General features: G+C 49.3%; 2 protein-coding genes across 4 annotated transcripts in view; both read right to left on the reverse strand.

Moving 5' to 3' along the window:
• ALPK3 (alpha kinase 3) overlaps positions 1–9,262 on the reverse strand; it is a 53,676-nt gene extending 44,414 nt beyond the window's left edge. Inside the window, exons 1-2 of one of the 2 annotated variants that reach the window (XM_049905930.1) lie at positions 8,288–9,262; positions 3,053–3,091 (exon numbers count right to left, since the gene is read on the reverse strand). In XM_049905930.1, the coding sequence (XP_049761887.1) occupies positions 3,053–3,091; positions 8,288–8,430 (182 nt within the window). In that variant the 5' untranslated portion in view covers positions 8,431–9,262. The remainder of the gene's footprint in view (positions 1–3,052; positions 3,092–8,287) is intronic. The other variant, XM_049905931.1, reaches the window with a different exon arrangement.
• A 9,596-nt stretch (positions 9,263–18,858) lies between these two features.
• ZNF592 (zinc finger protein 592) overlaps positions 18,859–27,818 on the reverse strand; it is a 55,415-nt gene continuing 46,455 nt past the window's right edge. The window contains exons 5-10 of one of the 2 annotated variants that reach the window (XM_049905653.1): positions 26,798–26,974; positions 26,399–26,558; positions 25,998–26,285; positions 25,656–25,768; positions 24,860–24,995; positions 18,859–23,474 (exon numbers count right to left, since the gene is read on the reverse strand). In XM_049905653.1, the coding sequence (XP_049761610.1) occupies positions 22,968–23,474; positions 24,860–24,995; positions 25,656–25,768; positions 25,998–26,285; positions 26,399–26,558; positions 26,798–26,974 (1,381 nt within the window). In that variant the 3' untranslated portion in view covers positions 18,859–22,967. The remainder of the gene's footprint in view (positions 23,475–24,859; positions 24,996–25,655; positions 25,769–25,997; positions 26,286–26,398; positions 26,559–26,797; positions 26,975–27,818) is intronic. The other variant, XM_049905652.1, reaches the window with a different exon arrangement.

The following is a 27,818-nucleotide window of genomic DNA, read 5'->3' on the forward strand; positions in this document are numbered from 1 at the left end:
ATGCCAAAGAGGGAAAAGCTGGACAACCCTGAAGGATATACAAGTCCTAGGAGCTCAGGGGCTTCTTCTGGAGCATAGGCTCCAAAGAAAAATTCCTGCATTTGTGGCACAGACCTACAGTGGACAAAGAACAAGCCAGCCAGTGCCAAGGGCCTAGACCCAAAGGTGGGCTCTCATTCCTAGGGGTATCAGAAAAGAGAGACTCAAATGAACGCTGACCCCACCAGGGCTCTGGACCTGCAGTGGAAAGCCAGTACTCTGCTCCATCCCTGGCTACCACATGCTACAGTGAACACATGACTGGCAGCTCCAGAACCAACCAGCAGGACTGCCAAACCACAAACAGGTCCACCCCGCAAAAGCCAGGACATTTAGTTCCTTTGTGACAGACTGTCCCCCGAATTCAGGTACATCTGTGGGCTTACTGAGCCCAGCACAAACTCACCAGAAATGCCCAGGGTTTATAGACATTTCCTTCCTGGGCCCAGGAAGCAAACCACCAGGCCAAACCCTCTGATGGGCCGGCAGAGACACAAGTGCATTCCTAGGTGTGAAGCGCAACCACATAGCCAGGTTGTGTGGTGCACGGTCTGTGCTGCCCCTCCCCACGCACACACCGGATGTGAGCAGCAGGGAAGGCTGTGAGGGGGCAAAGTGAAGAGAAGCAGGAGGAGGTGTGGTGAGAAAGCCACTTTTCTCTGTGCCTCAGAGGAAGGCAACGTGGTGACCTCTTCACCAGGGGGTGGAGTGAAAATTTGTGGGAGCACAGGCACAGGACCTACAGCCTACACACTTTGGGGGTGGGTTCCACATTCGATTTATCATTTCTGTGGATATCACTAAAGACTTGAGTTTGAGGAGAAAGGCTGCATCCCAGGAAGTGTGTGGAATCAAATAAGACTTCTGGACTGACTGGAGACCAGCCTTGGCTTCTCCACAGGAATACAGATACCTGGGTATTTGGAGAGTTGACAGGAGCCCTTCCCAAAAAGACTACTCAGAAAGGGGATACTAGCCCCACAGACTTGAACACTTGAGTTGGGTCTGCAGTTAACTTCCATGAAACTCTGTGCAACACTCTCATGTAGGACTCATCTGTTTAATAAGTTTCCTTTCCTTTCCGTCTTAAATCACTCAGAAATGGAGGGTCCTTCAGAACATAGCTCTCAACTCCCGTAACACCTAAGGAGTAAAACTGAAAATGCTTCTTGCTGCCCTCATACTAACAACAATTTCTGACTTTGGGGAATACCAAACCTCTACCAACAGTTTCTAGAGGAAACTGCCATGCTCAAAGGAATCGGACTTCTACGATTCTGCAACTAATTCAGAACATCCCTAACTATATCCTCCCTACATAATTTGGATCTTACCTCACACATGAACATGACCCTGAATCCAATTTTTGGCTTCGGCTCTTATGGATGAAGCTGATTGGGTATGTCTAAGAAAATCATTTCAGCTTCTGGGTGAGAAAACATGAGAACTACACTTCAAGAAAATTTGCAGAGGCAAGTGCTAGAAATTCAACAACAGATATTCATTTTATTTTATTACTCTTTTTGAATGGGAAAAACACATATCTTTTCAAACTTTCCACCGTAGGCCCTAAGCTATAGTTTTTTTTTTTTAATTTATTTTTGAAAACCATGAGTAACTGCTGAGACATGACTAGATGAAAGCCCTCCGTGGGGTGGGTTTGAGATGCATTTGAGGGGACAAGGAGAGTCACTGCATACACTGTCATGTTCCACTGAATGTCACACAGCTTCTTGTTGTCACAAGCTTCCTGTCTCCATTCTCCAAACCCCACTGATATAGCATGGCTTCCGAGTGTATTGTGTCCAGTTCCCTGAAAAGCCAGGAAGGCTACACATCTGGAAATGTCTCATCCCATTCTGACACCTCTAAGTCCTGCCAACTCTGTGACCGCACGAGGATATCACAGCCTAACCATGTGTCTCTAAAGAACACCAGAATCCTTGGTTTTCATGGTGTTCAAAGGAATTCAACCCTGCCCTTAAGTTTGGTTATTTGCCTTGTTTTAAGTAAGCCTCCCAGTCCTCTTTCTTTCACCACTTGCCACACTCTGCTTTGAAGTAGTTGTATATAACTCTCTTCCACCTCCTTCAGATTGTGAGCCCCCCAAAACAAAGGTTCCCCATGCTCTCCTTCATCAAATGGCCACATATCTGGTAGGTGCTAACAACGTCGGTAGACACTGTTAGCTATTCACAGAACAATTAGCTACTCAGAAGTCTTTCTGTGTAAAGAAACTGTAGCCAACTCTCCCCAAATCTACCAGAGTCTGGGCTGAGGCCCAAGTGGTGGGAAGTAGCCAGGAAACGTTCCCACCTTGATCATAACAGTCAGTTCAGCCAGGGGGTAGAGAGCTGTCCCAGCTCAGGAGGCAAGAGGACAGGCCTCAACCCGCAAACCCTGGCCATGGGCCTAATCAGCCCCTGTGCTGGCTCTAGAGCAGATCCAGCTAGTGCAGAACAAGCTAACATGGTGTTGCTTAACCTCACCAAGTTCATGGTTTGCAGGGGTATGGAGGAACAAAAGGAAAGGAAAATTCTGAGAAAGAGGTGGAAGAAAGAAAACTTAAGGAATTAAAGATGTTTTAAAAGGTAGTGGCCATGGTTAAAAGACAGACAATAAAGTGTCAAACCTGGATATGTGGTTACAAAAACCGTGGAAACCTGGTCTGGGAAAGAGGTGGGTCCTGTGACAAGGGCTCCCTGTTCTGCTCCCATGGTGTCTCCTCATGGGGCACAGAGATACTGTTGCAGGCATCTCAGGGACCCCTGACGATGTCTCTATTCCTGGGTCCCTGCACCCCTTCCAAATGGCCCATGCAAACACCAGCCCTGGCCCTGTGCGACCCATACTTACGTGAGTACCTTCTCACAGCCTCCCCCACCCAGCCTCTCTCACCCACCCTCCAGCCGTCCTCTCACCCCATGCAGCCTGGTTAGTGCACAAGCAGTCACCCAGAGGCCCAGACCCAAGAAAAAAGCAGTCCGAGAAATGTAATACAATGTGCGTTTACCTTCCAGAGCTGGGGTGAGACAACCGGTTGCTTGATAAGCTAAGCAAAAACAGCAAATGGAATCATTAGGCCAAAAAAGCAAGGAGAGGAGGAGGCGATTTCAACAACAGTTGCGAAGTATTAATCGGCCACCATCTGGGGCTCAGACGCCTTTCTATTAAAAGGGACCAGCTGTCTTAGTTGGCCTGCACCAGCTAGCGAGTGGCCTCACCACCGGACACCAATGCATCTGAAATCAAGAGCTCATTAGATGCAGCAGAGTCCAGGAAAATGGTTAGGCAGGAGGGTCCCTTGGGGCTGCGCTTTGAGAAAATTGTACCCCAGGCACTCAGGTCACTGTCTGCAAGAGCAGAGCTGGCAGCTACCTGGCACATTTTCCCACCTTGCAGCACACTAGCCCAGGGGCAGCTCTAGCTTCAGCCCTGGGCCTTTTGGGGAGAAGAGGCCCCAATCCTGGAAATCCCCTGGCCAGCCAGCTGGAAAGGAGACAGGTGGCTTGAAGACCACCCACCATTAATACGTTAAAGTTCGGTTAAGTAGGCCACACAAGGCAAATCAGCTGGGAGAGTAAAGAAGAAGAGAAAACAAAGCAGTTAATTCAGCAGGAGCCTGGATACACCCAGCTCAGTCAGACCAGCACAGGGCCCCTCTGCCTTGAGAACACATCATCCCTTCTGCCTGGGTAGGCTGGGAGCAGACTCTAGCAGAGACCAGTAAGCCATTGGCGGGTGAGGACCCACGTAGGATGGCCCCTTTGTGGAGATCCAGCTCAAGCGGATAAGCCAACTTTGACCTCTCCCTCCACTTTTCCCAAACTAAATACCTCCTGTGGGGCCCTGGACCCCAGATCTTAGTGAGATCTCAGGGCCACCCTATCCATACTCTCTCTTTTCAGCTGTCTGTACCTTGAGAAAAGTGCTCCCTTCTTTACCAGCAGCCCAGCCTGCTCAATGGCACTCCAGGTCTATATCTCAAACCTTAGGAAAGCTCTCCTGAGATCCTGTCTCTTTCTAACCATAAAACCAAACTCATCCTCTTTCCAAAAACCTGGCTTCCCCTGCAGTTCTCCTGGGTTTGTGGATGTCACCAGCATTCCCCCAAACCTTAAACTCAAAACCTGCCATATTAGACTCCTCCCTCTCCCCATCCTCTAAATCTAGGCAGTCAACAATTCTTGGCCCTTTTCTCTATACTCCTGCTGGTGTGCTCCTTATTCTTGGCTCCATATTTGATGACCATCTCAACTGCCTTCTCCTTACCCCTCACATTATACCACTTCTCTGAACAAAATGCTACAATCCCTCCACTGTCTATTATATTGAATCTCATCTCTTTGATTATTTAAGGCCCTTCCTGATCTGCTCACACCCCAATTACAAACCATGGTTCCCTCTACTTCCCAGTACTCATGTTCTATTGCCGCCTGACCTGTCTCTGTACTGGCATGCATATGTCTACTCCCAGCCCTGGGCCTTCACTTTTGTCCTCCCTGTTGGAAAGCCCTCCCTCCTTCCTTCTGCTCAACAAAATTCTGTCCACCCAGGTTTCAAATCTAGCTAGTTCATAGCTTTGGTAGCTAGCACAGTGCTAGGCATACTATGGGTACTGGCTGTTTTAGAGAAGGAAAAATGGGAGGGAGAGAGGGGTGGAAGAGAAGGGAAACAGGAAGGGTCTTGCTCCCCAGAGGGAGCTGCTACTCCAGAAAGGGTGGAAAGAAGAGAGCAAGAGTGCAGCTGCTTTTGCTCAGGGCTTTAAAAACCCTCTGGAGGACGTGTGAGCAGAACCTCCTATAGGTCCAAAGCACCGGCCAACTCCATCCTTTCCTGACCATGAACTTCCTTTAGCCCTCTCCTTAGAGCTGAGAGATTTCTACTTTGTTAGGTCTGGATTTCTTCTCTGGGAAGGAGACGGAGTGAGTCAGCTCTCTAATTTAGAGAGGAAAATGACAGATTTCACAGGCTCCACCTGCAAGTGGGTAAGACTCTGATTTGAAATAGTGACCCTCCTCCACACCCCCAATGCACACACCCCCTCCCCGAAGCTTTCTGGTTGGGATGCTCTGCTCCCTGGCCCTATTTTCCTCTTTCTCTAGGCTTCATGCTTGGTTGGCCAGGCCAGGACCTGCCTGTGCCCTGCTACTGGGCCAGAGCTAAGCTCAGGACTCCCACCCAGGCTGGGGTTGGGGGGGTTCCCCATTTACTGCCTCTGAAGAAGTCAGCATCAGAAACATCAAATGCTGGGGCAGAAAGGCCTTAAAGAGTTCCTAATGCCACATTTATTTTACCAAATGGGAATTCAGGACCAGGAAGTGCAGGCCTCCTCACATAAAAGAGAGAAGTGGGCTTGGGGTTGGGGTAGAGGACCAGGGCTGGCCCATGGAAGCTGGTGGCTCCCACTCTCAACTGACTTTCATCTATTCTTGAACATAAAAGGCCCTTGGGAAGTGTTGACCTGATGCTTCAGTTTCCCTGACCTCCCCTACTCCAAGAGATGACCTGCCTGACCCATGCAGAACAGCAGAGATTACAAAGCTGTCTATAGGAATGTCACAGGCTCTGCTACTCCTCTGAACCCACATGGGCCAGGACCTCCAAGAAATAAGGGGACTTCTGGAACTTCGGAGTATCCCTCGGAAGCTAGTGGTTCCTTAACTCACCCTAACCCACTGCACCCTCCCATCCCATAGGAGTGAAGCCCTAGAGGCTGATGACCTAGGAGGCTGGGCCTACAGTCTGGTGAAACTATCTGCCTGTCAGGCCTCTGACCTTAGTGGGTATTGGAGATATCCTTGAGCCGATTATGGACTAGAAATTCCTCCAGAGACTGGGGTGGGGAGAGGGGGTTGGGATCTGGGCCAAGGTTTCTGGTACCCTGCCCCAAGCCAGCTGCCAATCAGGTCCCAGAGGCAGCCCATCCTCACAAGGGCCCACCAAAACAATGCCTGAAGAGCTCCATGATAGATATGTATAAACGTAGACCTGAAAAACGATGGCACCAAGAGTGAATGTAGACAGGGCTTACCTCTCAGCCAGGACTGTGGGATGGTGAGGGCTCTTGAAAACATGGTGACTCTGAGGCTCTATTAGCTAGGCTGGAGCTAGGGATCTCCTTAAGGGACCCTGTTTCTTTTTTATCTCTTGGGGCTCTCCCCATCCCCACAGGCACTGGGGTTGTTCTGAGCAATAATGGACTGTATGGTTGCCTCTCCCCAACACAAGAGTCAGGCTTGGCAAAAGAAATGGGAGCTGTTCTCCTGACCCCCTCCCCAACACAAAGCCCCATTCACATTCTTCCCTCTTTGGCCAGAAGCTTTTCCCAGTAATTCAGCTCTTCTTGTCCCTCAGGACCTGTGGGGGTCAGTGGCCAGCTAACAGGAACAGTAAAAAAAACTCTACAGGGGCAAAACACAGCCCGGAGTCCTGGGCTAGAAACCCCTCTCACCTACAGCTCCTGCCTGCCCCCTCCAAAGGCTTGATGAAATGCCTCCTTTTAAGAACCTTCCCATTTAAGTCCAAAGGGAACTTAAGCCAGCCACCCACCTCTAGCTCTCAGGCTGGCACACTGCTTTGTGCTCATCAGGTGCATAATTAAGATTCATCTACCACACAGCTGCTCAGCCAGGCAGCACCACTGTCTCCATTCTCCCAACAGCCTTTGTCCTAATAAACCAGACACCCTCCCCTCTCCATTCTGCCTGATTTTCAAGCCTCCCTTCCTTCCCTCCCTTCCTTTCTTCCCTTCTTTCCCTCCTTTCCTTCCCTCCCTCTATTGCTGCTATCTCCAAGAAGGGCCCTGCCTCCACCTTTTGAACTGACAAAGACCAGACTCCAGAGGCAAAGCGCAGACAAGTCATTGAGACAAGCGTGAGACAAGTCTGAGGCCCCCAAAAAGGAGTGAGTGTCACCAAGAACTGGAATAAATGTCCACACTCCATAGAGCCAGTGGTTAAGAGGAAGGGGCATTTTTTGCTGGGAGTCAGGGGCTGTGTCAAATCTGACTCAGTCTAACACCAGCTGTCAGCCCTGCCTGACATGTGACACCATTTGACGAGTTTTATGAAGAAACCGGTTCCGGTTACATCTGAACTTTTCCAACTCCAAGGTCAACACAACTCAGCCAATCCAAGAGGAAGTGCCCAGGACTTTTCCTGAATGTCCTTGATGCCTGTTTTTGAGCTCTCTTAGGAACAGAGGGCAAGAGGTCCAGACAGTTTCTCAGAGGAGGGGAGGGGCTGTTTTCTGCATAAATACAACAAGCCAAGTTCTAGGGAGATGAAACAATCACTGTTCCAATAGCCAAACGGTCACATTTCCCTGTGGAAAATAGGCTCCAGAGTTGGAGGGAAAACTTAGCTGCCCAGAAGGGGCAGGAAGTGCCCATCTCCATGGCAACACTCAGGTCTGGGTGTGTCTGTGTGCCTTTGAGTGCCTGTACACCTCTCTATTGTCTGTGTGTGTGTGTCTTTATGTCTGTGGGTAGCCTAGCTCCTAAAACAAACCCTCCACATCTCTTCAAGCTCTTGGAAGAGTAGTGAAGGGCTCATCAGTTAGGCCCCTCCCTTGGCACCCCAATCCCCCAAATTGGGCAGGGCTATAGCTCCCTCAAAGCCACAAGCTCTCAATCCTGGACATCTCCAGACAAGGCCAACCAGCACCTCATCCCAGCTCCCACAAGGGCCCTGAGGAAGACCAAAGTCCCGGCGGAGAGGAAGAACCTTATTTGCATAGGTTGATTTCTTATTGGTGAATCTGCCCCTACTCTGAGCTAAGCAGCCCCCCTCGCGGCTCCCCTGCCACCCCCACCCTGGATAGTACTCTCCCCCTCCCTCCCAGCTGAGAGGAATTTCAGCCACTCGGTTTTCCTTATCACTAACTGTGGAATCCGGTCCAGGGAGTAGCGGGGTGTGAGGTGAGGGGTGCCGATGGACAGTGGGAGAGGCAGAGAGATAGAGAACCTCCAGGCCCCAGCCTGTGAAATCACGCCGAAATAGGGCTTTTCTCCTCTTTTGAGCCTCACTTTGCCAGAGGCCTAGGCCTAAGGGCCATGAGGGTGGAGAGGCTCCTGAGGGCCATTCCGTCCTGGCCCCAGACCTCGGGCCTTGGGGCGCAGAGCTCGAGGGCGCAGGCCCATCCAGGCCTCCAGAGACCCACGTGCCTGGGGCCGGCACCTGGGGCCCCACTGGACGGCCCTGCTAACGGCCTCGCCGCCCGGCCGGGCCCCTCGGGCACGACTCACCTGGTCTCAGGCCGCACGCTGAGCAGGTAGCTGCGGCTGGCCGGGCTGGGGGTCCACGCCGGCCCGTCGTCCTCGCCGTCGCCCCCCGCTCCGGACCGGACGCCCGAGCCCCACTCGCGGCTCAGGGGCCTCCGCGACCCCATGGCACCGCCGCCTCGCTCTCCGCTGGCCCTGCCCACCCGCCAGGCCCCTGCCCGCCGGCCGCCGCCCGGCCGAGGCTGACGCGCGCCCCTATTTATAGCCCCGCGGCCCTGCGGTCGTCACCTGCTGCTGTCCCTCCCCCGGCCTGGCTCCGGCTGAGGCCCAAGGCGCCGGGGGGCGCCGGGCTGCGGGGGCCTCGCCCGCAGCGAATTGCGTGCGGGAGCTGCCGACCCCCGGATTTGTCCATTGGTTCCCTCAGCCGACCGACCGACCGACCGACGGCTGGGAGCTCCACGCCTGCTGCTGCCAGGCGCCGGGGTTGGGAGGCGCCCTGTTCTTGAAAAGTAAACGCGGAAAAGGCCCCTCGAAGAGTTCCTAGGACCCCCACTTCCTGCCAACCTTCCTTCCCTGCTCCTGTCTCGTTTTGCTGACTAGGAAGCTCAGATTCTGCCCCATCCTGGAGCAGAGGTGCCCTCTGACCAGAGGAGCAGGGGGTGCAAAGGCGATGAAGCACCAAGGAATGAAGGCTGGTGACGCCAAAGAGGACGACAGAGGGGGAGCCACATAAGCTGCTTGGGAGCTTGGGCTAGATCCAGTGGGAGGGAGCCAGAGGACTGACCCTCTTCCTGGCAGTTGCCCTGACCGGCCTTCCTCAACCGGTGGCTGTTGGTCTAGCACTTAGACAAACCCACACACCTCCGTTAGTTACCTCAACTCCCTGGGAGGCTATGACTCCTCTGATACATATCTTGTGTTCTCCTCCAGTGTCTCGCACAGATTAGGGACTCAGTGCACACTTCTAGAATAATTGAACCTCCCTCTTCACCCCTTAACTTGTCATTTCCCAGCTCCTGAGTCCCAAGACCCAGAAAAATAATTCAATCATTCAACAAATTCCCAAGGGCAAAGTCTAAGCATTGTCCTACACCTGCTTCTAGACATTGGGAGTGACCGCAGCTAATTTACCCATTCTTTCTTTCTTCTCCCGCATCCCTGAGAGCATGCAGAAAGTGCCTGGAGCTGGATGGCTATAATTGTTAGAAACTTTGAGCAAAGAAATACAACCCCCTTCGTTCTTTTTTCCTTTTTTTTGGTTCTAGAAGTTGCACCCATGTCCCCACTCCTTTTGAGAATGGCTCTTCTCCCACTCTAACTATGTGGTTTCCAATGGCAACTGCCATTCCTACATGATCCCATGCCTACATTCCACATGAGGCCCACAGAGGTAGGCATCAGACCCAAGATGTGCCAATTAAAGTTCTTCACTAGAATTTTTTAAACTGCAATTGGGAAAGAAAGCCAGTCCCTCTGTGGTGGAAAGCTGTGAGGCCTAGGTTCTCAGCAGACATATTTTTCTGTGATATGGAGGCCATTCTGCAGTGAGAATGAAGGAGGCTGACAAAAGGCGAAGAGAGGAGGGGCACAGAGTCCTGAAGGCTTTCAGGTGCCTTGTTGCCATTGTTCCTGAGGTCCAGCCATGTCCCTGGGATTCCTGCAGGTTGGTGGTTCAACCTTCCATTGGAGTTTGTATACCAGAAATGTCTCGCTTTACTCAAACTACTTCAAATTAGGCTTCCGCTGGTGGGATATGAGTCCTAACCAGTACGAAAGTGCTTTCTCACAAAAACTAGTGCCATTGAGTCAGTTCCAACTCATGGCAACACCATGTGTGTCCAGGTAGAACTGTGCTCCCTAGGGTTTTCAGTGGCTGATTTTTTGGAAGTAGATCACCAGGCCTTTCTTCCGAGGTGTCTCTGAGTGGACTTGAGCCTCCCACCTTTCAGTTAACAGTGAGAGCGTTAACTGTTTGCCCTGCCCAGGAGTTCCTGTTTTCTTTTAATGAGCCTAAATCCATCTCCTGATCACATGCCCCCATTGGTGCTTTTTCTTGGCTCTCTTGCTATGCACATATTAAAATTTCTTCAGTTGTCTATAAGGAAGCTCTTCAAGTATTATCCCAGCCCCCTTGAAGTTTGGTTCATTTGCTTAAATCATGTGAACCCTCACCATGTGTCAGAGATTGTGCCAGAGGCAGGGGTCAAATGATTCCTGCCTTAAAAAAGCTCACCACCTAAAATAGTGGAGACAGGCATATAGCAAAATACAATGCAGGGCGAAACATACAATTATAAAATTATGTATAGGGAAGCATACAAACATACACAAGAGTGGTTAGTTCTGCCTTAGGGGAGGGGGTAGTGTTGGTTAGGACAGTTTTATAAGGAAGGGAGTAATGCTTGAGAAGGATTTTGAAAATTAAATAGGTTCTCATCAAGTAGAATGGTGAGAGTAGGGAGAAAGGGAGAGCACATGGGATAGACAGAATATTCTGGATAGAGGGAACCAAACCCACTGCCATTGCGTTGATTCCACCTCATGGCGACCCCATGTATTAGAGAGCAGAACTGAACCCTGTAGGGTTTTCTTGGCTATAGTCTTAACGAAAGCCGATCTCCAGCCCTTTCTCTTGCAGAGCTGCTGGGTAGGTTTGAACTGCCAACCTTTTGGTTAGCAGTCAAGTGCAAACCACTTGCACCACCCAGGTACCTGATAGAGGAGACAACATGTGCAAAGATATGGAGTATGGAGGTATGAAACAGCCTGGTGTGCATGCCACTCAGGTGTAAGGAAGATGGGTAAGTAAAGAGAGATGAAAATAAGGCACTTCTTATATAACAATGGATATGGGTCCACTAGTTACCCTAGACACCCTTCAAGTGATCGATTTCTATTGAAAATGTGGCCCTGCAGATGTAAGACCCGAGCACCCTAGAACAGAATTAGCACCTCTCTGGGTCTGGGCTCCACACATTAACAACAGCTTTTTTGGCAGGCAAATTATTTCACTGACTCATCAGCCTGTGAGTTTTCAACATGAACCACCGTTTGCTCAAGTCTTCCCTACTCCTGCTTGTAGAGTTCAGTCTTTTTTATCCTAAATGCAGAAACTTACCCTTATTATTTTTTTAATTACATCTCATCGTCTTAGTCTCATACTCCCTTTCCTTCTTGTCTAGATCTTTTTGAACTCTGATCCTGTCATCCAGTGTATAATCTGTCTCTCCCAGCTTCTTGCTCTCTGCAGATTTAATAAGCAGACTTTCTGTCTTCAGTCAAGTTAATGATGAGGGGGCCAGAGTTGAGTACAGAACTTCAAGGCAGTCAAGAATAGAGAGGTCAATGAGGCTCAGTCTCTTTCCATTCCGAGCTTACAATCTTCCAGGAGAGAGAGGACATGTAAAGCGGTGTTGCCTAAGAGCATTAGACTAGGAGTCTGGAAACTCAGGTTCTAATCCTGCTCTTCCACTGAGCAAGCTGTGTGACTTTGGGCAAGTGGTTTACCATCCCTGAGCCTCCGCTTTCTCCTTTGTCTAGAGGAGCGGGGCACACCCTTTGTGATCCTGAAGGTCAAAGTTGTTCATTCAGCAAGTATTAACTAAGGAACAGCTACATGCCATGCCAGTGATTGCGTCAGGTCTGAGGGTACAGAAACGAACAGTCACAGTCTCTACCCTCAAGAAGCTGTCAAGCCTGAAGGAAAGATAGAAGGTTAAAACCACTCTGATACAGGTTTGCGCATGCTCCGGTCCTGCATTTGGAAATAACCATGATACAAAGCAGTCAGTGTTTGCCATTAAATACGACTACTTCATCTGCTGTAGGAATTTGCTACTGATGCCGGGATCCCCTCTCCAGGTTGTTTTGACTTTCATGGGGCCCCAGAATAAACCGGGTGCTTTTGTAGGAAAATCTTGGGCTCCTGTTAATTAACATACTTAGCCTGGCGTAAGCTGCTCCCTCTCTGTCAGAGGATGGTGCAGTTTCCCAAAACACTCCGAGCCAACTGTGTCTGCCCCTCTTACCAAGGTCTGTTGGGTGGTGTCAAATCGATTTTCGATGCATAGTGACTCCCTGTGATGGAGTAGAACTGCCCCATAGCGTTTTCTAGGCTGTAATCTTTACCAAAGCAGACCACCAGGTCCTTGTCCTGCAGAACCACTGAGTGGGTTCAAACTGCCAGTCTTTCAGTTAGCAGCCAAGCACTTAACCATTGCACCACCAGAGCTCCTTCACCAAGGTCTAGATGTGTTTCAACATGGCTTGAATTTTTACTTAGTCCCACCTCTTCCCCTTCCTTCCCAGTTCTCTCTCCCTTCTGTTGTTGTTAACTGTCATCAAGTCAACCCCTGACTCATGATGGCCCCACACACAGCAGATTGGACCATTGTGAGCCAGAAGATTTTCACTGGCTGATTTTCAGAAGTGGATCACCAGGCTTTTCTTCCTAGTCAGCCTTAGTCTGGAAACTCCACTGAAACCTGTTCAACCTCATAACAGCACACAAACTTCCACTGACAGATGGGTGCTGGCTGTGCAGGAGGTGCATTGACCAGGAATCAGACCTGGGCCTCCCACATGAAAGGCAAGAATTCTACCACTGAACCACCACTGCTAGGAACAATGTAAGCATTAGACATGGGTAAGCATTACCCAATACTTATTCCCAATATTTATTAGCTAGCAGAACACCACTCCACAATCCTCACCACCTTTGGCCTGATCTTATAAAAAACAATAATGGCCACCTTATACTCAGTGCCACTGTGCCCCAGGCTCTGGTCCCCTGCCATCATCCTAGCTTCTCCTGACTCAGCCATCACCCTGGCAGCAGGTCCACTGACCTCAACCTCTTAAAAACCATCACTTCTCTTTAGCAGCCCAATCAAATGCCCACTACTTGAACCTTGTCATCATGAATTTCTCCACCTCTAAAATGCCAACCTGTTATCCTTCCATCTCCCAAGCCACGCCGGGTTTCTGGGCAACTCTAGACCTCCACTCCCCCCTAACCTCTCCATCCATGATGTCCTTCCTGGCTTCTCTGATCCACCCCAGCCCCATCCTCACATACACACAGACACAGTGTAGAGTGGACAATAACTGCAGTCACATTTTCCTCAGGGATCTTGTCTCACTCGCTTACGTTGCTGGTTCCTAACCTGGAATCTAGTAGTAAATTTTTCTTGGCGAGGGCTGGCCAACAGTTCTGGTTTCTAACCTGAATGGGACTTAGTCTGCTTGGCAACCCTTTTACATTCTCCAAGCTGGAGTTTTCCTTTTCTGCAGCAGCTGTTCCAAACAGGATTCCAAATTCCCCTTTGCTTTCCTTACTCACAACGGTCAGTTGTACAAAGTACAGAGAAATATGAGACCATCGAGCAAGAACTTCAACTTTGAAATAGGACAATATATATAATTATCCCTGTGTTGTGACAACCTCCTCCTCAAAATGTAGATTGTGCTTTCCAAGGCTCCCAGGCTTTTGGCCTCCTGGGGGGCCCTGCTCCATCAGGTCTCCCTGTCCTCTGCCCAGCCTTCTTCTCACAGCTGATGAGAATGATCAAATGTTTGCTTTTCCCTGAAATATTTACCCCATCTTTCACTTTCCTTCACCTACCAAACTTCTCAAAAGAGCACAAGGGGAAGCAGTCAGGTATCAAGCAGTAATGCAGTTACCCAGAATTAGGTTATAAAAGTTCAAATGTTGGCCTCCTGAACAAGGCAGAAGAAGCCCAGTGACTAGAGCTGAAATATAAAGCCAGACCAGACCCACCCAACAAGGGTGGCCAGATGTCTGTCCCTGAGGGACACGGAGCTCCTAGGGGTCAGAGGTGGCCTGGGGCAGGGAGAAGTCTATGAGTGGAAGAACACGTGGCCCCAGCTGTGTAGAGGGGAGAAACCAGAGGGCAGGAGCCAGTCAGGCCTGACTGGAAAGGAACTTTGTGGTCACCCAGTACCCCCTCCACCTCTACTCCCCACCTCCCAACCATTGCAAGGCCTTGTGCTCTCCAGGAGACTTCTGTTGGAGGTCCTCCAGCCTGCTCTTGTGCATCTCCAGGGAGTGGGAGCATGCTACCTCTAGGCAGCCCTTTTTGTTTTCAGGCAGATTTTCCTTTGAGACAGATTCTATTCTGCCCTGAGGCCACACAAAGGAGGTCTAGATTCCTTTCTGATATAATATCCCTGCAAAGGTACAAAAACACTGATTATGAAACATCTCTTTTCTTGAAGAACATCAAGTTCCTTCACTAGCTTCCCGTGTGAAATAGCACCAAGAGCCCCAAGCCACGGTGTGTGCGCCGCTCTGGACTTGCCCACTCTGCCAGCCTCCACCTTCAGTTACTGTGTTGTGAGCATCACACTTCATATGGGAGTTTTCAGGGGAAGGTGGAGTACAACTAGTATCAACCTCACTCCAATAGTAGACTATTGAGATCTTAGATTACTTTTTTGGCTCCCACGTGGACTCATGCCAAGGTGGCCTTTTCCACAAGTTGTGGCCCAAGGAATTGAAGTCAGAGGCCTGTGAGAACTTCCTGATGAAGCATCAGTCCTCAGGCTCCCTAGACCTGTGGTCCATCTTAGGCAGGTCATTGATAGTATGTCAAGTCAATCAAATACATATCCATCTCTTCCATTTTCCACTTTCTATTTGTCCTCCTCTTGAGTCTAGTCATTCTAAAGTAAGGCCTTAGCCCTGAGCTCAACAAAGAAGCGCCAGATCTCTATTGGTCCTGCCATCCCATGGGAACCTACTGCCTTCTGCGGCAAACCACCCTTCCTGCTGGCCTGTCTGCGGTGCTCTTGACTGTCTGTCTGACCTCCCCCCACCAGCTCCCACAGCTCGCGGCTTGGAACAGCTGAGCCCCTGTCCTAGAGGGTGGGGACTCCACCTTCTGCTGCTCTGGGATGAACTGGCCACTCTGGCATGCTCATCTCCAGGGATTGGAGATGTGGCCACAGCTGTGCTTGGGTAAGTGGACACCAATTAAAGGATTAGTGGCAATAAGAAGTCACTCCTGATTCTGGTTTGATTGGAAGGGGAATTTGGGACCCAAGTGTAGAGCCAGCGGCCCTCCCCAGCCTACCTGCTCTGATTCCACGCCAGACTGGAGGGTCTAGAAATTTATGCCACAAATCTAGGCCTGTTCCAGAATAAAATAATCACTAGATGAGAGAACAGCTCTTTGATCAAGGGGGCAGCGAGCTGGTCAGGCCCACAACACAAACTCCAGATCTTCAGTTGAGCCTGAGAAAGGCCCCACCCAGCCCGGGCCTCTGCTGGTGTTCATCCTTGGTAAACTGGTACTTTTCCTCCCATTCAAGTCTCTTTAAAGGAACTCTTTGTATCTCAGTGCTCCTTTTCCTCAACAGCCATCTCAGACTCTTTTTTTTTTTTTTTTTTAATGTTAGTACCTCCTAACAAGTCCCTGGGTGGTACAAACAGTTAAGCGTTCAGCTACTAGCTGAAAGGTTGGTGGTTGCATCCACCTAGAGTTGCCTCAGAAAAAAAGGCCTGGAAGCCTACTTCCAAAAACTCAGCTATTGAAACCCCTATGAAGCACAGTCCCACTCTGACACACATGTGGCTGAAATGAGTCAGAACTGACTTGGCAGCAACTGGTTTTAACAACAGCTGCTGCAATTACTGCTCACCGAAGGCATGACAGATTAAGCCACTACCTCCATTTTCTTTAGCTCCCCTGCACCCACCCAGCACATTTCCTCCTAATCAGACATTCCTAGTCTCTAAGACACATACAACACACACAGCCCTCCCTACAACTCAAGTGCATGGTTTCCAGGATCTAAACTCTTCTGCTTGCTCTTCAACAACTTTCTATCCTTTTTGCTACTACCACTTCCCCATCCCACCTCCTCCATTTCCCCATTTTTTAATCACATCCAAAGCCATCCTAAGAAGAGCCAGTCAAGGGTAGAAATGCGAAGCCTCCTTTGTAGGCAAAGAGCTTCTTAGAAAGCAACACCTACCCGCCTCTGACTCAGATGCCAAAAATACTCAGCCCTGTCTCTGCACAATGGATCTTAGGGCAAAATTCCAAGCAAATAGGTTTACGCACTAGAAAACCTCAGAGGAAAATGGGAATCATGTACAGTGTGCCCTGAGCTATAATTGAAAAGGGAGGCCTAGAAACAGTGGAGTTTAATGAATGCCAGGCTGAAGAGCAGCTTCATCACTCTCTTCAAATGTCAGGGCATAATCAACCATCCCCATTTTCACAGAGAGTAGAGGCAAAGGCTGTGGGATTAAGTTTCAGAAGTAAGGTCTGGTAGATTCTAGATAATCACTGTATAATATTGTACCCACCCATGAAAGGAGATGGTGCTACTGATCCAGTTACCTAATCACTCAAGGTGATGGGGGCTTTTCCCAGCTAGAATTAATCGACTTAAATGGTTTTATCATATTCTGTTGCCCCATTTTCCATGTGATCAGTTATGTATTTGTTGATTTTTCGTATCCATGCGATAAAAATTTAAATTTACAGGCAGAAAAAAAAAAATCACAAAAAGAGCATTTTAAAAGGCCAATGCATGAAACAATGATCTAGCCCCAAAATTCATCTGGACTCAGGTCCCTAATGAAAAGATGCCTGGCTGATTAAAGAATGTGAATATATTTGGAAATTAGCAAGTTGATAGTTCAAACCTTGTAAACCTTGACAAAAACCAAAAGAAGTAGGCACTCATAAAAGAGCTAGAGCTCTATCTGAAAAAGCATAAATCTGATGCAAACTGAAATACAACAAACGGGATATTGCTCAGGCAATTGCATAGAGACCAAAGTTTATTAGTGGTCACCAGGGACTGGTGTGGGGGGAGATGGAGAAGCATTGCTTAAGAAGCAATGACTTTCTGTAAACGGTGATGAAAAAACTTGCAAACGGGTAGTGGTCATAGTTGCACAATATGGGAAATGTAATTATCACTGAATTGTATACACAAAAATGGTTGAAAAGGCAAATTTATATATATATATATATGTATATGCTATGTATTATATGGAAACTCTGGTGGTGTAGTGGTTCAGAGCTACAGCTACTAAGCAAAAGGTCGGTAGTTCAAATCTACCAGGTGCTCCTTGGAAACTGTATGGGGCAGTTCTACTCTGTCCTATGGGGTTGCTATGAGTCAGAATCGACTTGATGGCAACAGGTTTGGTTTTTTGGTATATATACATATATATATATATTATATATATATATACATATATATATTATATATATATACACTCTGCCACAATAAAATTAAAAAAAAAGTTTTGAAGTGATATTGCTGTTGAGGAAGGCAACTGTATGAATGGGAGGGATCTGTTTTCATTATATACCCCTTTGTACCTTTAAAATGTTTATATATATCTAGACAAAAATGAACACTTAAACAAAAGAAACACAATAAGAGCTCTTGTCTTGGGAAGGTCTTCTGTGTTGACACAGATATATACAGAAATGAGAAGATAAAATTAGCCAGACTCAAGACTTCCAGAGATATAAACCACCCCCCTCATTTGAGAGATGAGAAAACTGAGGTCAGGAGGGACCAAACGACTGACCTATAGAGTCATGACTGGAGCCCAGGGCTTCTGATTTCTAGTCACTGGTGTTCTCTCCATCTCTCACACTACCAGTGAGTTTACTTATGAAAAATAGGGATAAACTCCTGGGAATACATCCTGAGGAAATCATTCTGCAACAAAAAGCTGTATGCCCAAACAGCAATTCGAGAGATAAGACAGGAAGGAGAACGTGCTATCACATTGTGGGGATTGCAACCAATGTCCCAAAACAGTATGTGTATAAATTTCTGAATGAGAAATTAACTTGAGCTGTATATTTGCACCTAAAGCACAATTAAAAGAAAAAAAAAAAAAAAGATGAGCCAGGAAACTTAAAGGGTAGTGAGTTTGTTAATGAGGGAGGAGCGGTTTGGAAAAGGAGGGTGAGAATGGTGGCACAGCCTGAGGAATATAATCAATGTCACTGAATCGTACATGCAGAAGCTGTTGATGTGTGTTCAACTGTGTATATTCTCGACAACAACAAAATAAATGTAAAAAGCTTGCTGTCTTGATGACGTGGGAGATTTAAACGTTAAGCCGGAAATGGTTAAACAAACTAGATTGAACTGGCATGATGAAAACATTTACAGTTATTGAAAATAATAATGCAAGGGCCATGTAGAAACATGGGAAAATCCAGGACATAACCTTAAGTAGAAAAAGGCCTGGTAGAAAATGGCATCAGACAGTACAGTGTTAGTCACACCTGAGTGTGAATCCCAGCTCTGCCCCTAAGCAGTTAGGTAACCTTAGGGAAATTGTCAGCCCCTCTGAACCTCAAGTTCATTGTCTCTAAGAGAATAATAGTAGTACTTATCTCATGGGATTATTGTGAATCGAAATAACAGAATGAATGTAAAGTAAGAAGAATGTTTGGCATATAAAAATGTTCAGTGTTAATCACTGTTACTATCATAATTACACCATAAATTCAGGTATGAATGTGCTGAACAAGGACTGGACAGTGATATGCAAAAACAAAACTAGCTGCAATAGTAGGGGGATGTGATTGTAAGTATGCGTGTTTTTAATTTTCATTAGTAATGTTACATCATTTTCCAGTGAGAAAAAAACACATTTTAAATAGGGACCAAAATAAATAAAATAAAAATTCCATACTTAGGACTTGAATCTTAATCCCTGCTCCTTCCTCCAGAGGGGTCCAAGGTTCACTGTGCCCAGTTCCCAAGGCTGCTGTGGCATCTGTTGGTGGAGAAGGTGAATAGCAGCCCAAGCTCCTTGGAAGAGACGGGGGAACGTGTTCTAGAATCTCAATGGTCCTATCTTGATCAGATCAGACTTTTATCTTGGACCCAGAGAGAATTTTGTAGCTACCAATAGAATCCAATTCATTCATTCAGGCATACATTCACTCACTCGTTCAAATACTACCTGAACCCCTATTGTGTGTGAGGAACCGTGCTAGAAGCCTTTGAAGAATTAGACCGACCCAGTGTATGAATTTGGCCCAATCTCCAAAGTGAAAAAAAGCTTCAGAACACTGTGTATAGAATGCTACCATTTGTATTAAAAGTAGATATATAAATATACATATTTATAAACGTGTAAATGCATAGAATTGCTCTGAGAGGATACACAAGATAGAGATGACAGTATTAACTCAGGAGGTGGGTGCTGGAGGACCAGAGGCTGACCTCCACCGGAAGGCTTACTTTTTTGTCCTGTTTCAATATTTTACCATGTACATGTATTAATCCTTCAAAAAGCAAGAAAAAAAAAAAGTAAAAGAAACTGGCTGGTGCTGAACAGGGCAGAGGTTCCCCACTCTTGAGGGAGGCAAAGCGTTGAACTCACCGGGCTGCAACAGCTGTTTTTAAAAACCAGACAGTTTACATAAATTAAGGGAAAGGTTCTTTCTTTCTATGTCAATTAGAAAAATGTCAATTACCTTATAGTAATTCAGGGTATCATTTTACAGAGATAAAGTCGTTGGGAAATAAATACTAGTCAACTGTCAAGCCTTCAATGGTAGTTTCTCCCAGGGTGGGGATCTCATCTGTTTGACTTAATCAGTAGAGCGTTCACTACAGCTGAACATGCAGATGAGTGCTCCTTACAACCAGCATTTTCCGATGATAACAAATGATAGCACAAGCCTTGGAACACATCTGTAGAAAGAAAAGATCATAAGGTATTGGATCCTCAGGGAAACCATGTGTTCCCTATGGGAGTTGGGCGGCATTTCCTGGGATGATCCACAAAAAATGATGGTCTTCAAAAGGCCAGGTAAACCCCAACAAGAACGAAAGGACGGAGAGACACCATATGTGCTTTAGAATGTCACAAGCAGACGTGGTGTGCATGCCTGACTAGGCACAGATCCACTCTAAAGAGAGCCCGGCACTCAGTAGGGCATCCCAACCACATGGGAAGCAGGAAAACAGACGTCTGGATGGCTGCAGACTGCTGACAAGCTGGCAGGAAGCCAGAGCAGCCTCCTTGTTAAGGCAGGCCAGGCAGTCTGCAGCCGAGATCATGGGCTCTGGGATCAAATAGGCTTGACTTCAAGTCTCAGCACCATTTACTTACAGGCGGCCCGGCAAGTTATTTAACCCTCTAAGTGGTAACTGACATCATTGCGAATTAAATGAGAATCACTGAAAAGTATTTAGCAAAGTGCGGGGCACACATGCAGTGATCCAAAGTGCTATTGTCGCTACTGTTTCTAAATAATAGGTAGGTGTCTCAGACCAATTCATAACATAATCAGCATCGGAGTCTGATGCAGACAAGAGACATTCCACCATCCAAGCTCTAAAGTCAAGATTCACTCACATGTACATAGTGTTTTTTAAAAACTAGAAAATGCTTCCACATTCACTCTCTCACAAAAGCCCCTGGAGTGAGCTGGAGGGAATCACTAGGTCTATTTAGAAGGAAGTCAGTGAGGTCAGAGGGTTTGTTAAGAGCTGGTTAAGGGCAGGCCCCAGGCCATGAGCCAGGTTTCCGGGTGAGTGGCTTGGCTTTCTTTCTACCCCATGCTGTTCCCAGCAAGGACAATTGTATCTGGGTGGTCAAACCTGAGAGTTCACCACCTCCCTGGGCTTCAGCCGCCACTGTGTTCGAAGTAGTGAGGAATTCAGCCATCCAATTCCAGTGCTTGTATTAGGCGCCTCTAAACCTGCTCTTAAGAATGGACCCAGGATACAGGGCTGGCTCCCAACTGGAATCAGAAGGGACCCACAGCTAAGTCAGGTCAGGGTGTATGCTTGCCCAGCTTCCTTCTTGGAACTAGCTCTGGCTTTGCAGACAGCCTTAATCAGGCCCAGTATGACCTCACCGCCAGCTCAGGAAGGAGGGAGATGGTAGCCTTGCCAGGTACAGCAATCACTGAAATGGTACACAGCCATAGCCTCTCTGAAACCGAGGCAAGCACTAACCTTTCCTGCTGCCATTAGCATTTCACTGAAAATCTGGCATTTGAAAGAGGAAGAAAATGTAATTTTTTTCAATTGTGGAAATGTCAGGCATATTTATCTGACTTAATAGTTTATAATTGATATTCAAGGCCTCCCTTGAAAGATCACCTCTAAGAGCCCAGCCAGCACCCACTCTCCTCTGCTGCCTAGACCCTACCCGGCCCAGCCCCCCCGGCCCACCCATGGCAGGCTGCAGCAGCCAGGTCACAGGACATCTCCACCCAAGCCTCTTGCATGTGCTTATCCAGGCCCCAACAAGGACAATGACCCAAACTCCTCCATCAGCAAAAAGACATCCCAGCCTGCTAAGCCTCGACCCAATTCTGCCATGCCCGAGTTCCCTGCGGCAAGCAGTCCAAAGGCCACTTGAACACAGCAGTGTTACATGACCCCTCCCCTTCACTCCTTTCTTCCTCCTCACCAGCAAAAGGTTCTCTTAGGTTGAAAATCCATTTGTAAGAAAGATGGAGGAGCTCAGATAGGTCCTAGAGCCAATGCCACAGCCCAGAGGAGACTTTAGAGGTGGCTCTTGACCAGCACTGTGACCCTCACCCCGCTTCAGGAGGTTTCCAGAGACCCAGGAAGAACAGGGCTCCTGGTTTCCTAACTGCAAGCTCCAGAGTCTAAAAAGGACGACCTCCCTTGGACAGTAGGAAGCATCGCTCTCCCTCAGAGATGAGACAAAGGAGGGAAGTCTGAGACAGACCTTTAGATGGAACAGGGTGGGGCCAGGCTCACCTGAAGAGGAATACAAGAGCCTACCTGCATGGTAAGAAGATTTTTTTATTTGAAATATAGTCTGAGCAACACGACTGTAGCCGAGAGGAGGAGGGGCTGGCCTGCCTGGGGCAGCAGCCTCTCTAATGGCACAGGAGCAAGAGTACAAATATTCCAATGTCTGTGTGCCCCAAACCCCACTTGTCAGGGAAGGCAGAACAGCAGCAGAACAAGGACCCCCAGCTCCTTCTGAAGGGCTGGAGGGGGTCTGACTTGCGGTGCCCACCTGCCTTTGCTACACCTCCTGCTTTGCCCGGGTTCCAAAGAGGTGTGCTGCCAAGTTTCACCCACCCACAGAGACATGGTGAGCCAGTGTGATAATTCATTCTCCAGGACAATTTTGGGGGAAAAGAATCAGAGAAGATGGGAAGGAAGGACAAAGTGACCAAGGGCCCTTGCAGGCCAGGCTGGGCAGAGCTCTCCAAGAGCGACTTGTGTCAGCACCCCTCACTCCCCTTCTTGGGCTCGGATGGCAGGAAGGAGAGCCGGTGTTTGCAGGCACAGGGAGCTCCAAGGAGCCCCCTGGCTAAGGGCAGCAAGCAGGGAACCTCCCAGAAGAGTACAGCACCTGAGGGGTTTCAAGCCAAGTTGACAGCATTGGGGTCGGGCCACGTGAGCAGCCTGGGGTTGGGAGGACACAGACAAAGAGTTGGGGTACCAAGAAGCAGCACAAAGCCATAAATAACAGAAGCAAATTCAGAGCTGTTAGGCCCTGGACGACCCCCATTTCCCAGAGCTGGAGGACACTCAGCATCCCACAGCTCAGGGCAGATACTGCTCCAGGGCACAGCCGGGCACACTCACACCAGGGCAGAGCCTTTTATTTCCCCCTGTCACATGGCAGGCGGAAGACACCGGGGTGCCACCCCGACCTCACAGACTGCAAAGCCTCCGTTCACACCTAGGGGGATGGTGCATGGCTGTCCTGGTCCTGAGAGGCCCGTGGTTGACTCTGAGCATCCTGGGCACCATCCTCATCAAGAGCCGGGCCCAGTGATCTCCTAGCCTCTGGGTCAGCCAACAAAGGCCCACCAGCACATTCTTCCAGTCCATTCTCCCTGGTCTCCATGGGCACCTCCTCCCCAGAGCCCTCCTCTGGCTCTGCCGACTCTGCCACCTCCTCTTGCTCTTCCTCCTCCTGATCCCTCATCTTGTGGACGATGAAGAGGTGACGGCTGAGGGAGCTGGCAGAGGTGTAGCACAAGCCACAGAGAAGACACTGGGCTGTGGAGCTGTCCGCCTGGTGCTGAGGTATGTGGCTCTTGAACTCGAGCCCTGAGTCTGTTGCAAAGCTACATTTTGCACACTGAAAAAGGGATTTGTGTCTTTTGGAGGAAGAGACAGTTGCGCCATTGGTGGTGCCTGGAGCATCCCATGCTCCGCTGACCGGTCTTTTCAGATGGTTCACCTGCAAGTAGACACAGTGTGAGCAGAGTCCAGGATGCACCTTGGTCCTAGACAGAGCTCCCCAGACATGACCAGTGCAGCCTCAAGGACTCACAGCAGTCACTACCCAAGACAGAGTCATCTCAATCCCGAACTCTGGTTTAGGTTCGGTCCATTTTTTAATGTAACATACACGTGCGGTACACCATTCCAAAGATATAGAAAGGGCACAGAGAAAATTAAGTCCTTCCTACCCCCCACCAGGCCTGCTCTCCAGAGGAAGCCATATTACCTGGGTTCTGTGGCTCCTCCAAGAGATATTCTATACATATACAAAATCAGAATGATTGTCTTTTACAAAGTGCACATTTTTTCTCATCCTGCTTTTTGCACTTAACATATATTAGAGCTTGGCTCCATGAGGGTATATACAGAGGCATCAATCTTCCTAATAGCTGCACACTACCCTACTGTGGAGATGAACCAGAATTGATATCAGCAGTCCCCACCGATGGACACTGAGTTGCGTTCCATCTTTGTCACTACACATAGTGCTGCAGTGAATATCCCTGGACGCACCTCTTTGTGTCCAAGGCCAAAGGTATCTGACAGATAAATTCCTAGAAGCAGAACGGCTGGCTCAAAGGGTATGTGCATCTGGGGGCAGGGGAGGGTGTTCATTTTAATCACTGACAAATGTTGGCCAAAATGTCAACTGACAACTCACCCACTATGTGCAAAAGGGGCTATTTTACCCATGCCTTTGCCAACCAACTCCCCTCTCTGAATAGCTAAGAAAGTTCTGAGATTGCCCTGGAACTCCAGGCAGATCCCAGAGCTTTCCAGAAATAGCTGCCCCCTTTGGGAGCAGACCCTAGTAAAGAGTGGGAAAGCCTGCAGTGAGGAGGGGAAAACAGGTTGCTCTAGAAGTTCATCAGAAATAGAGACAGGACAGGGCATGGAACAGGCATGAGGCCACAGGGCAGCGGACAGGACAGCAGAATTCTCGGCCTGGCTTTTCCCATAATAGTGGAGGAGGGGTGGGGGGCTCAGCCAAGCCTCATTATCCTCACCTAACGAATGTACCCGCCTGTCTCTGCCCCACAGGCTGCTGTGAGGCAGAAACAGGATGGTGTATGTGAAAGGACCCCAAGGTCCACAGAGCACAGCACACACCCAAGGAGGGGTCACAGCAACAGGAAACAACAGTAACAAAAGGCTAGTGGGCTGCCTCACAGGTCTTTGTCCCTGTCCTCTACTTGTGCGCTGTCCCAGCTGGGTCATACAGGACTAGAGAGTTGCTCTATGGCCACGATGACAGACGGGCCCCCCACTGCCTTCCTAATGCTCCTGTAGCTCCAGGATGCCCTGAGCAGACAACTGCAGCTCCAGGAGCCCCACACTCACCTGAGGGGAAGGTCCACCTGGAGGTCTGACTTTGGACGTCTGGCTCAAATCAGGGTTTCTGATACCATGCATAAGGCTGATGTGGCTCTCCAAAAGGGAAGGCCGAGGAAAGCTGGGGCTGTCCTCTGTACAGTACCTGCAAAGGCAAAGCCAGAGGAGGCCATGTAGGATTACAGGCTGCAGGGCCCAGAGCAGTTAGTCAAGCAGAGAGAAGTAAAGCTGCTTCTGGCTCCAGGCTCCTGCAGACTCTCCACACAGAAGACCAGAGAGAAAAAGTCAGCATCTGGAGCAAGCAGACAGCCATGGTCTTTAGGCTGGCTGGGTAGTTCTGGGGGCTCACTGGAGAAACCCAACCAGCAGGCCAGCCAAGGTGGCAGACAACAGCAAGTCTGAATATTTGTACCCTTGATACCTGGCCCCATGCCATGATCTTAGTCTCTACTTCTGGTAGCACTGCCCAGGGACCCAAGTGCGTGGAGAGCGGTCAGCATGAAAGAGGCCAGACGGGGAACCTGATCATATCACCACTGCTCCTCTTAGACATCATGGTCCCTTCACTACTGACGGGTGCAGCCCAGCATTAGAGAGGTGAGAGGGGAGGGCTCAGGAGCCACCAGGTTCTGGAAGCTGGGCTCCCCTGATTTCTGACCTAGCCATAGCATTTTCCCCAGGTGGAACCTTCCTTGGCTCTTGACTTAGACCCCTGATCTCATGTCAAAGAAAAGTCCTAAACGTGCCATGGACAGAATCTTTGTGAACTTCTGGGCTCCTCACCACCTCCTCTCCAGGGACTCACCCGCAAGTGTAGACCTTCTTGACTGTGTCGTGGTTGTTGCGGATGTGTTTGCGCAGGCTACTGGGGGTGTGGAAGGACTGCTCGCACTGCCGACATGGGTACCGCTTCAGTGTCTGAGGGAGGGGTGGCGGGACACAAAGCATCACACCATAAGATAGTTCTGAGTGCATCTTCCTTCTCAGGTGATGTGGGCAGGATGGCAGATATCCCAAAGACCTTAAGATCTGTGGTACCCACCCTGCCCAAAGCACCAGGAACCCAAAGGGTCAGCCACATAAGGGGCCCTGGCCCCCAGAAAGAAGTCCAGAGCACCTGTTACTGTGACCGGGTGGCTGTGCTTACCCGGCCATGGCTCTTTTTCACGTGGGACACGTAGCTCTCCCGATCAGGAACCCACTCCTGGCACTCCTGGCAGGTCCAGCCAGCGTTTCTCAGCCGGGGCCTGGCTTCTGCCCTGCGGTGGGCTTCAGACCTGCCCCAGCGACTGGAGGGCAGGGAACTACCACGAGTAGCCACGGTCATGACTGGAGGCTCAGTGGGGACTCGAGAGCCAGGGCGGCTGGAGGACATGTCTACTGAAGACTGGAGGCTTGACAGCTCATCCACATTTCGGGGAACACCGTGGGTGCTCTGGGGATGGGGAAAGCAATTACTGACTGCGCAAGGAGAAAGATGCACAAAGGCAGACCCCCACCCTGATGCATGTGCCCTCATCCCCAGCCTCCTCCCCCAGCACATCCCACCTTGACATGTTCCATCAGCTCCGGCTTCTGCGGGAACAAGAGTGGGCACTCAGGGCACTTGAAGACGCCCACCTGCGCCTTACTGGCATTCTGGTAAAAATGTTGCTGGATATGCCTCTTCTTGTTGAAGACCATCTCACAGGAGCACTTATAGATGAGCCTGATGAGAAAAGCCCCAGGGTGTGAGACAGTCAAGGATCTGCTGGCTGAACCACATCCCTCCATCTCACCCTTGCTCAGTTTGAACCAGGGCAGACACTCCCCAGGATGTTCTTGGGGGACTCCAGGCACCTCTTCCCCCAGCCACAGCTCCCTGGCCCACCCCTGCACCACCCCCTCCAGCACCCAGGCCACTCCTCTCTGCCCCACAGGGCCGGTTAGCCCTGGAGATGCACTCACTGGGAGGGTCTGTGGGGTTGGGTGGGATGCTGGGAGGCGCAGTGGTCCGCAGTGCTGCTGGCAGTCTTGAAGGCCATGGGACAGAACGCACATTTGCGGAAAACCTGGCAGTGCCGCTCCTGGATGTGGCTTTTCAGCAAGGCCAAGGTCAGGTGGACAACACCACAGTGGATGCACCTGGATGGGAGAGGTGGGGGGTGGGGATATCAGACCCAGAAGGGGTGCTAGAAGGGAGGGAGGGCAGGAACAGAGCCATCTCAGGGGCTCATACCTGCCTCCCTAGAACAGGCAGTCTTCCATCCTCCAAACATATATCCCAAAAGCCTGCTTGCTAGAGTCTGGCAGAAATGCAGTCCCCCAGGGCCACACAAGCCCAAAGCCACTCCTGGTAGGAAATGCCAACCTCTCCCCTCACTGGCCAGACGAAATTCTGAGAACTTGAGCCCAGCTAAGAGAAGTTGGCAGGAGTGGAGAGGGAGGATAATGGTTCAGTAATGACAGATACAGTATAAATTTAAGTCTGAAACAACTGCAGGAGACCAGGAAGAATTTTAGAGGGAGGCTACAGAAAGCCTGGGCCTTTCCATAGGTTGGTACTGAATAAGCAGGGGTGGCCACTTAACACAAGTACAGTCATTAAAAATATGTGTAACAATGAGAATATGCTTATGACACACTGTTAAGTGGAAAAAACGGGGCAGAAAAGGCTATGTCCACCACCACAACCACCACATTAAAACAATCATTCCTCAAAACACGGGCAAGACCAGGAAGAGGTATTCTAGAGCAGCCCTGTCCAGCGGGACTTTCTGTGATGATGGAAATGCTCTATAGTTATACTGTCCATGGTGCTATTTAAATTTAAATTTATAAAATAAAAAAATTCAGTTCCTCAGGTGCACCGGCCCCATTTCAAGTGCTCATAGCCACATGTAGCTGGTACCATACTGAACTGCAGCTTTAAAGCATTGTGATGTTGACTTGGTGGAATTATGGATGATTTTTATTTCTTTTTCTCTGT

The sequence above is a fragment of the Elephas maximus genome, chromosome 13 (assembly GCF_024166365.1).
Source record: "Elephas maximus indicus isolate mEleMax1 chromosome 13, mEleMax1 primary haplotype, whole genome shotgun sequence".
Lineage (NCBI taxonomy): Eukaryota > Metazoa > Chordata > Mammalia > Proboscidea > Elephantidae > Elephas > Elephas maximus.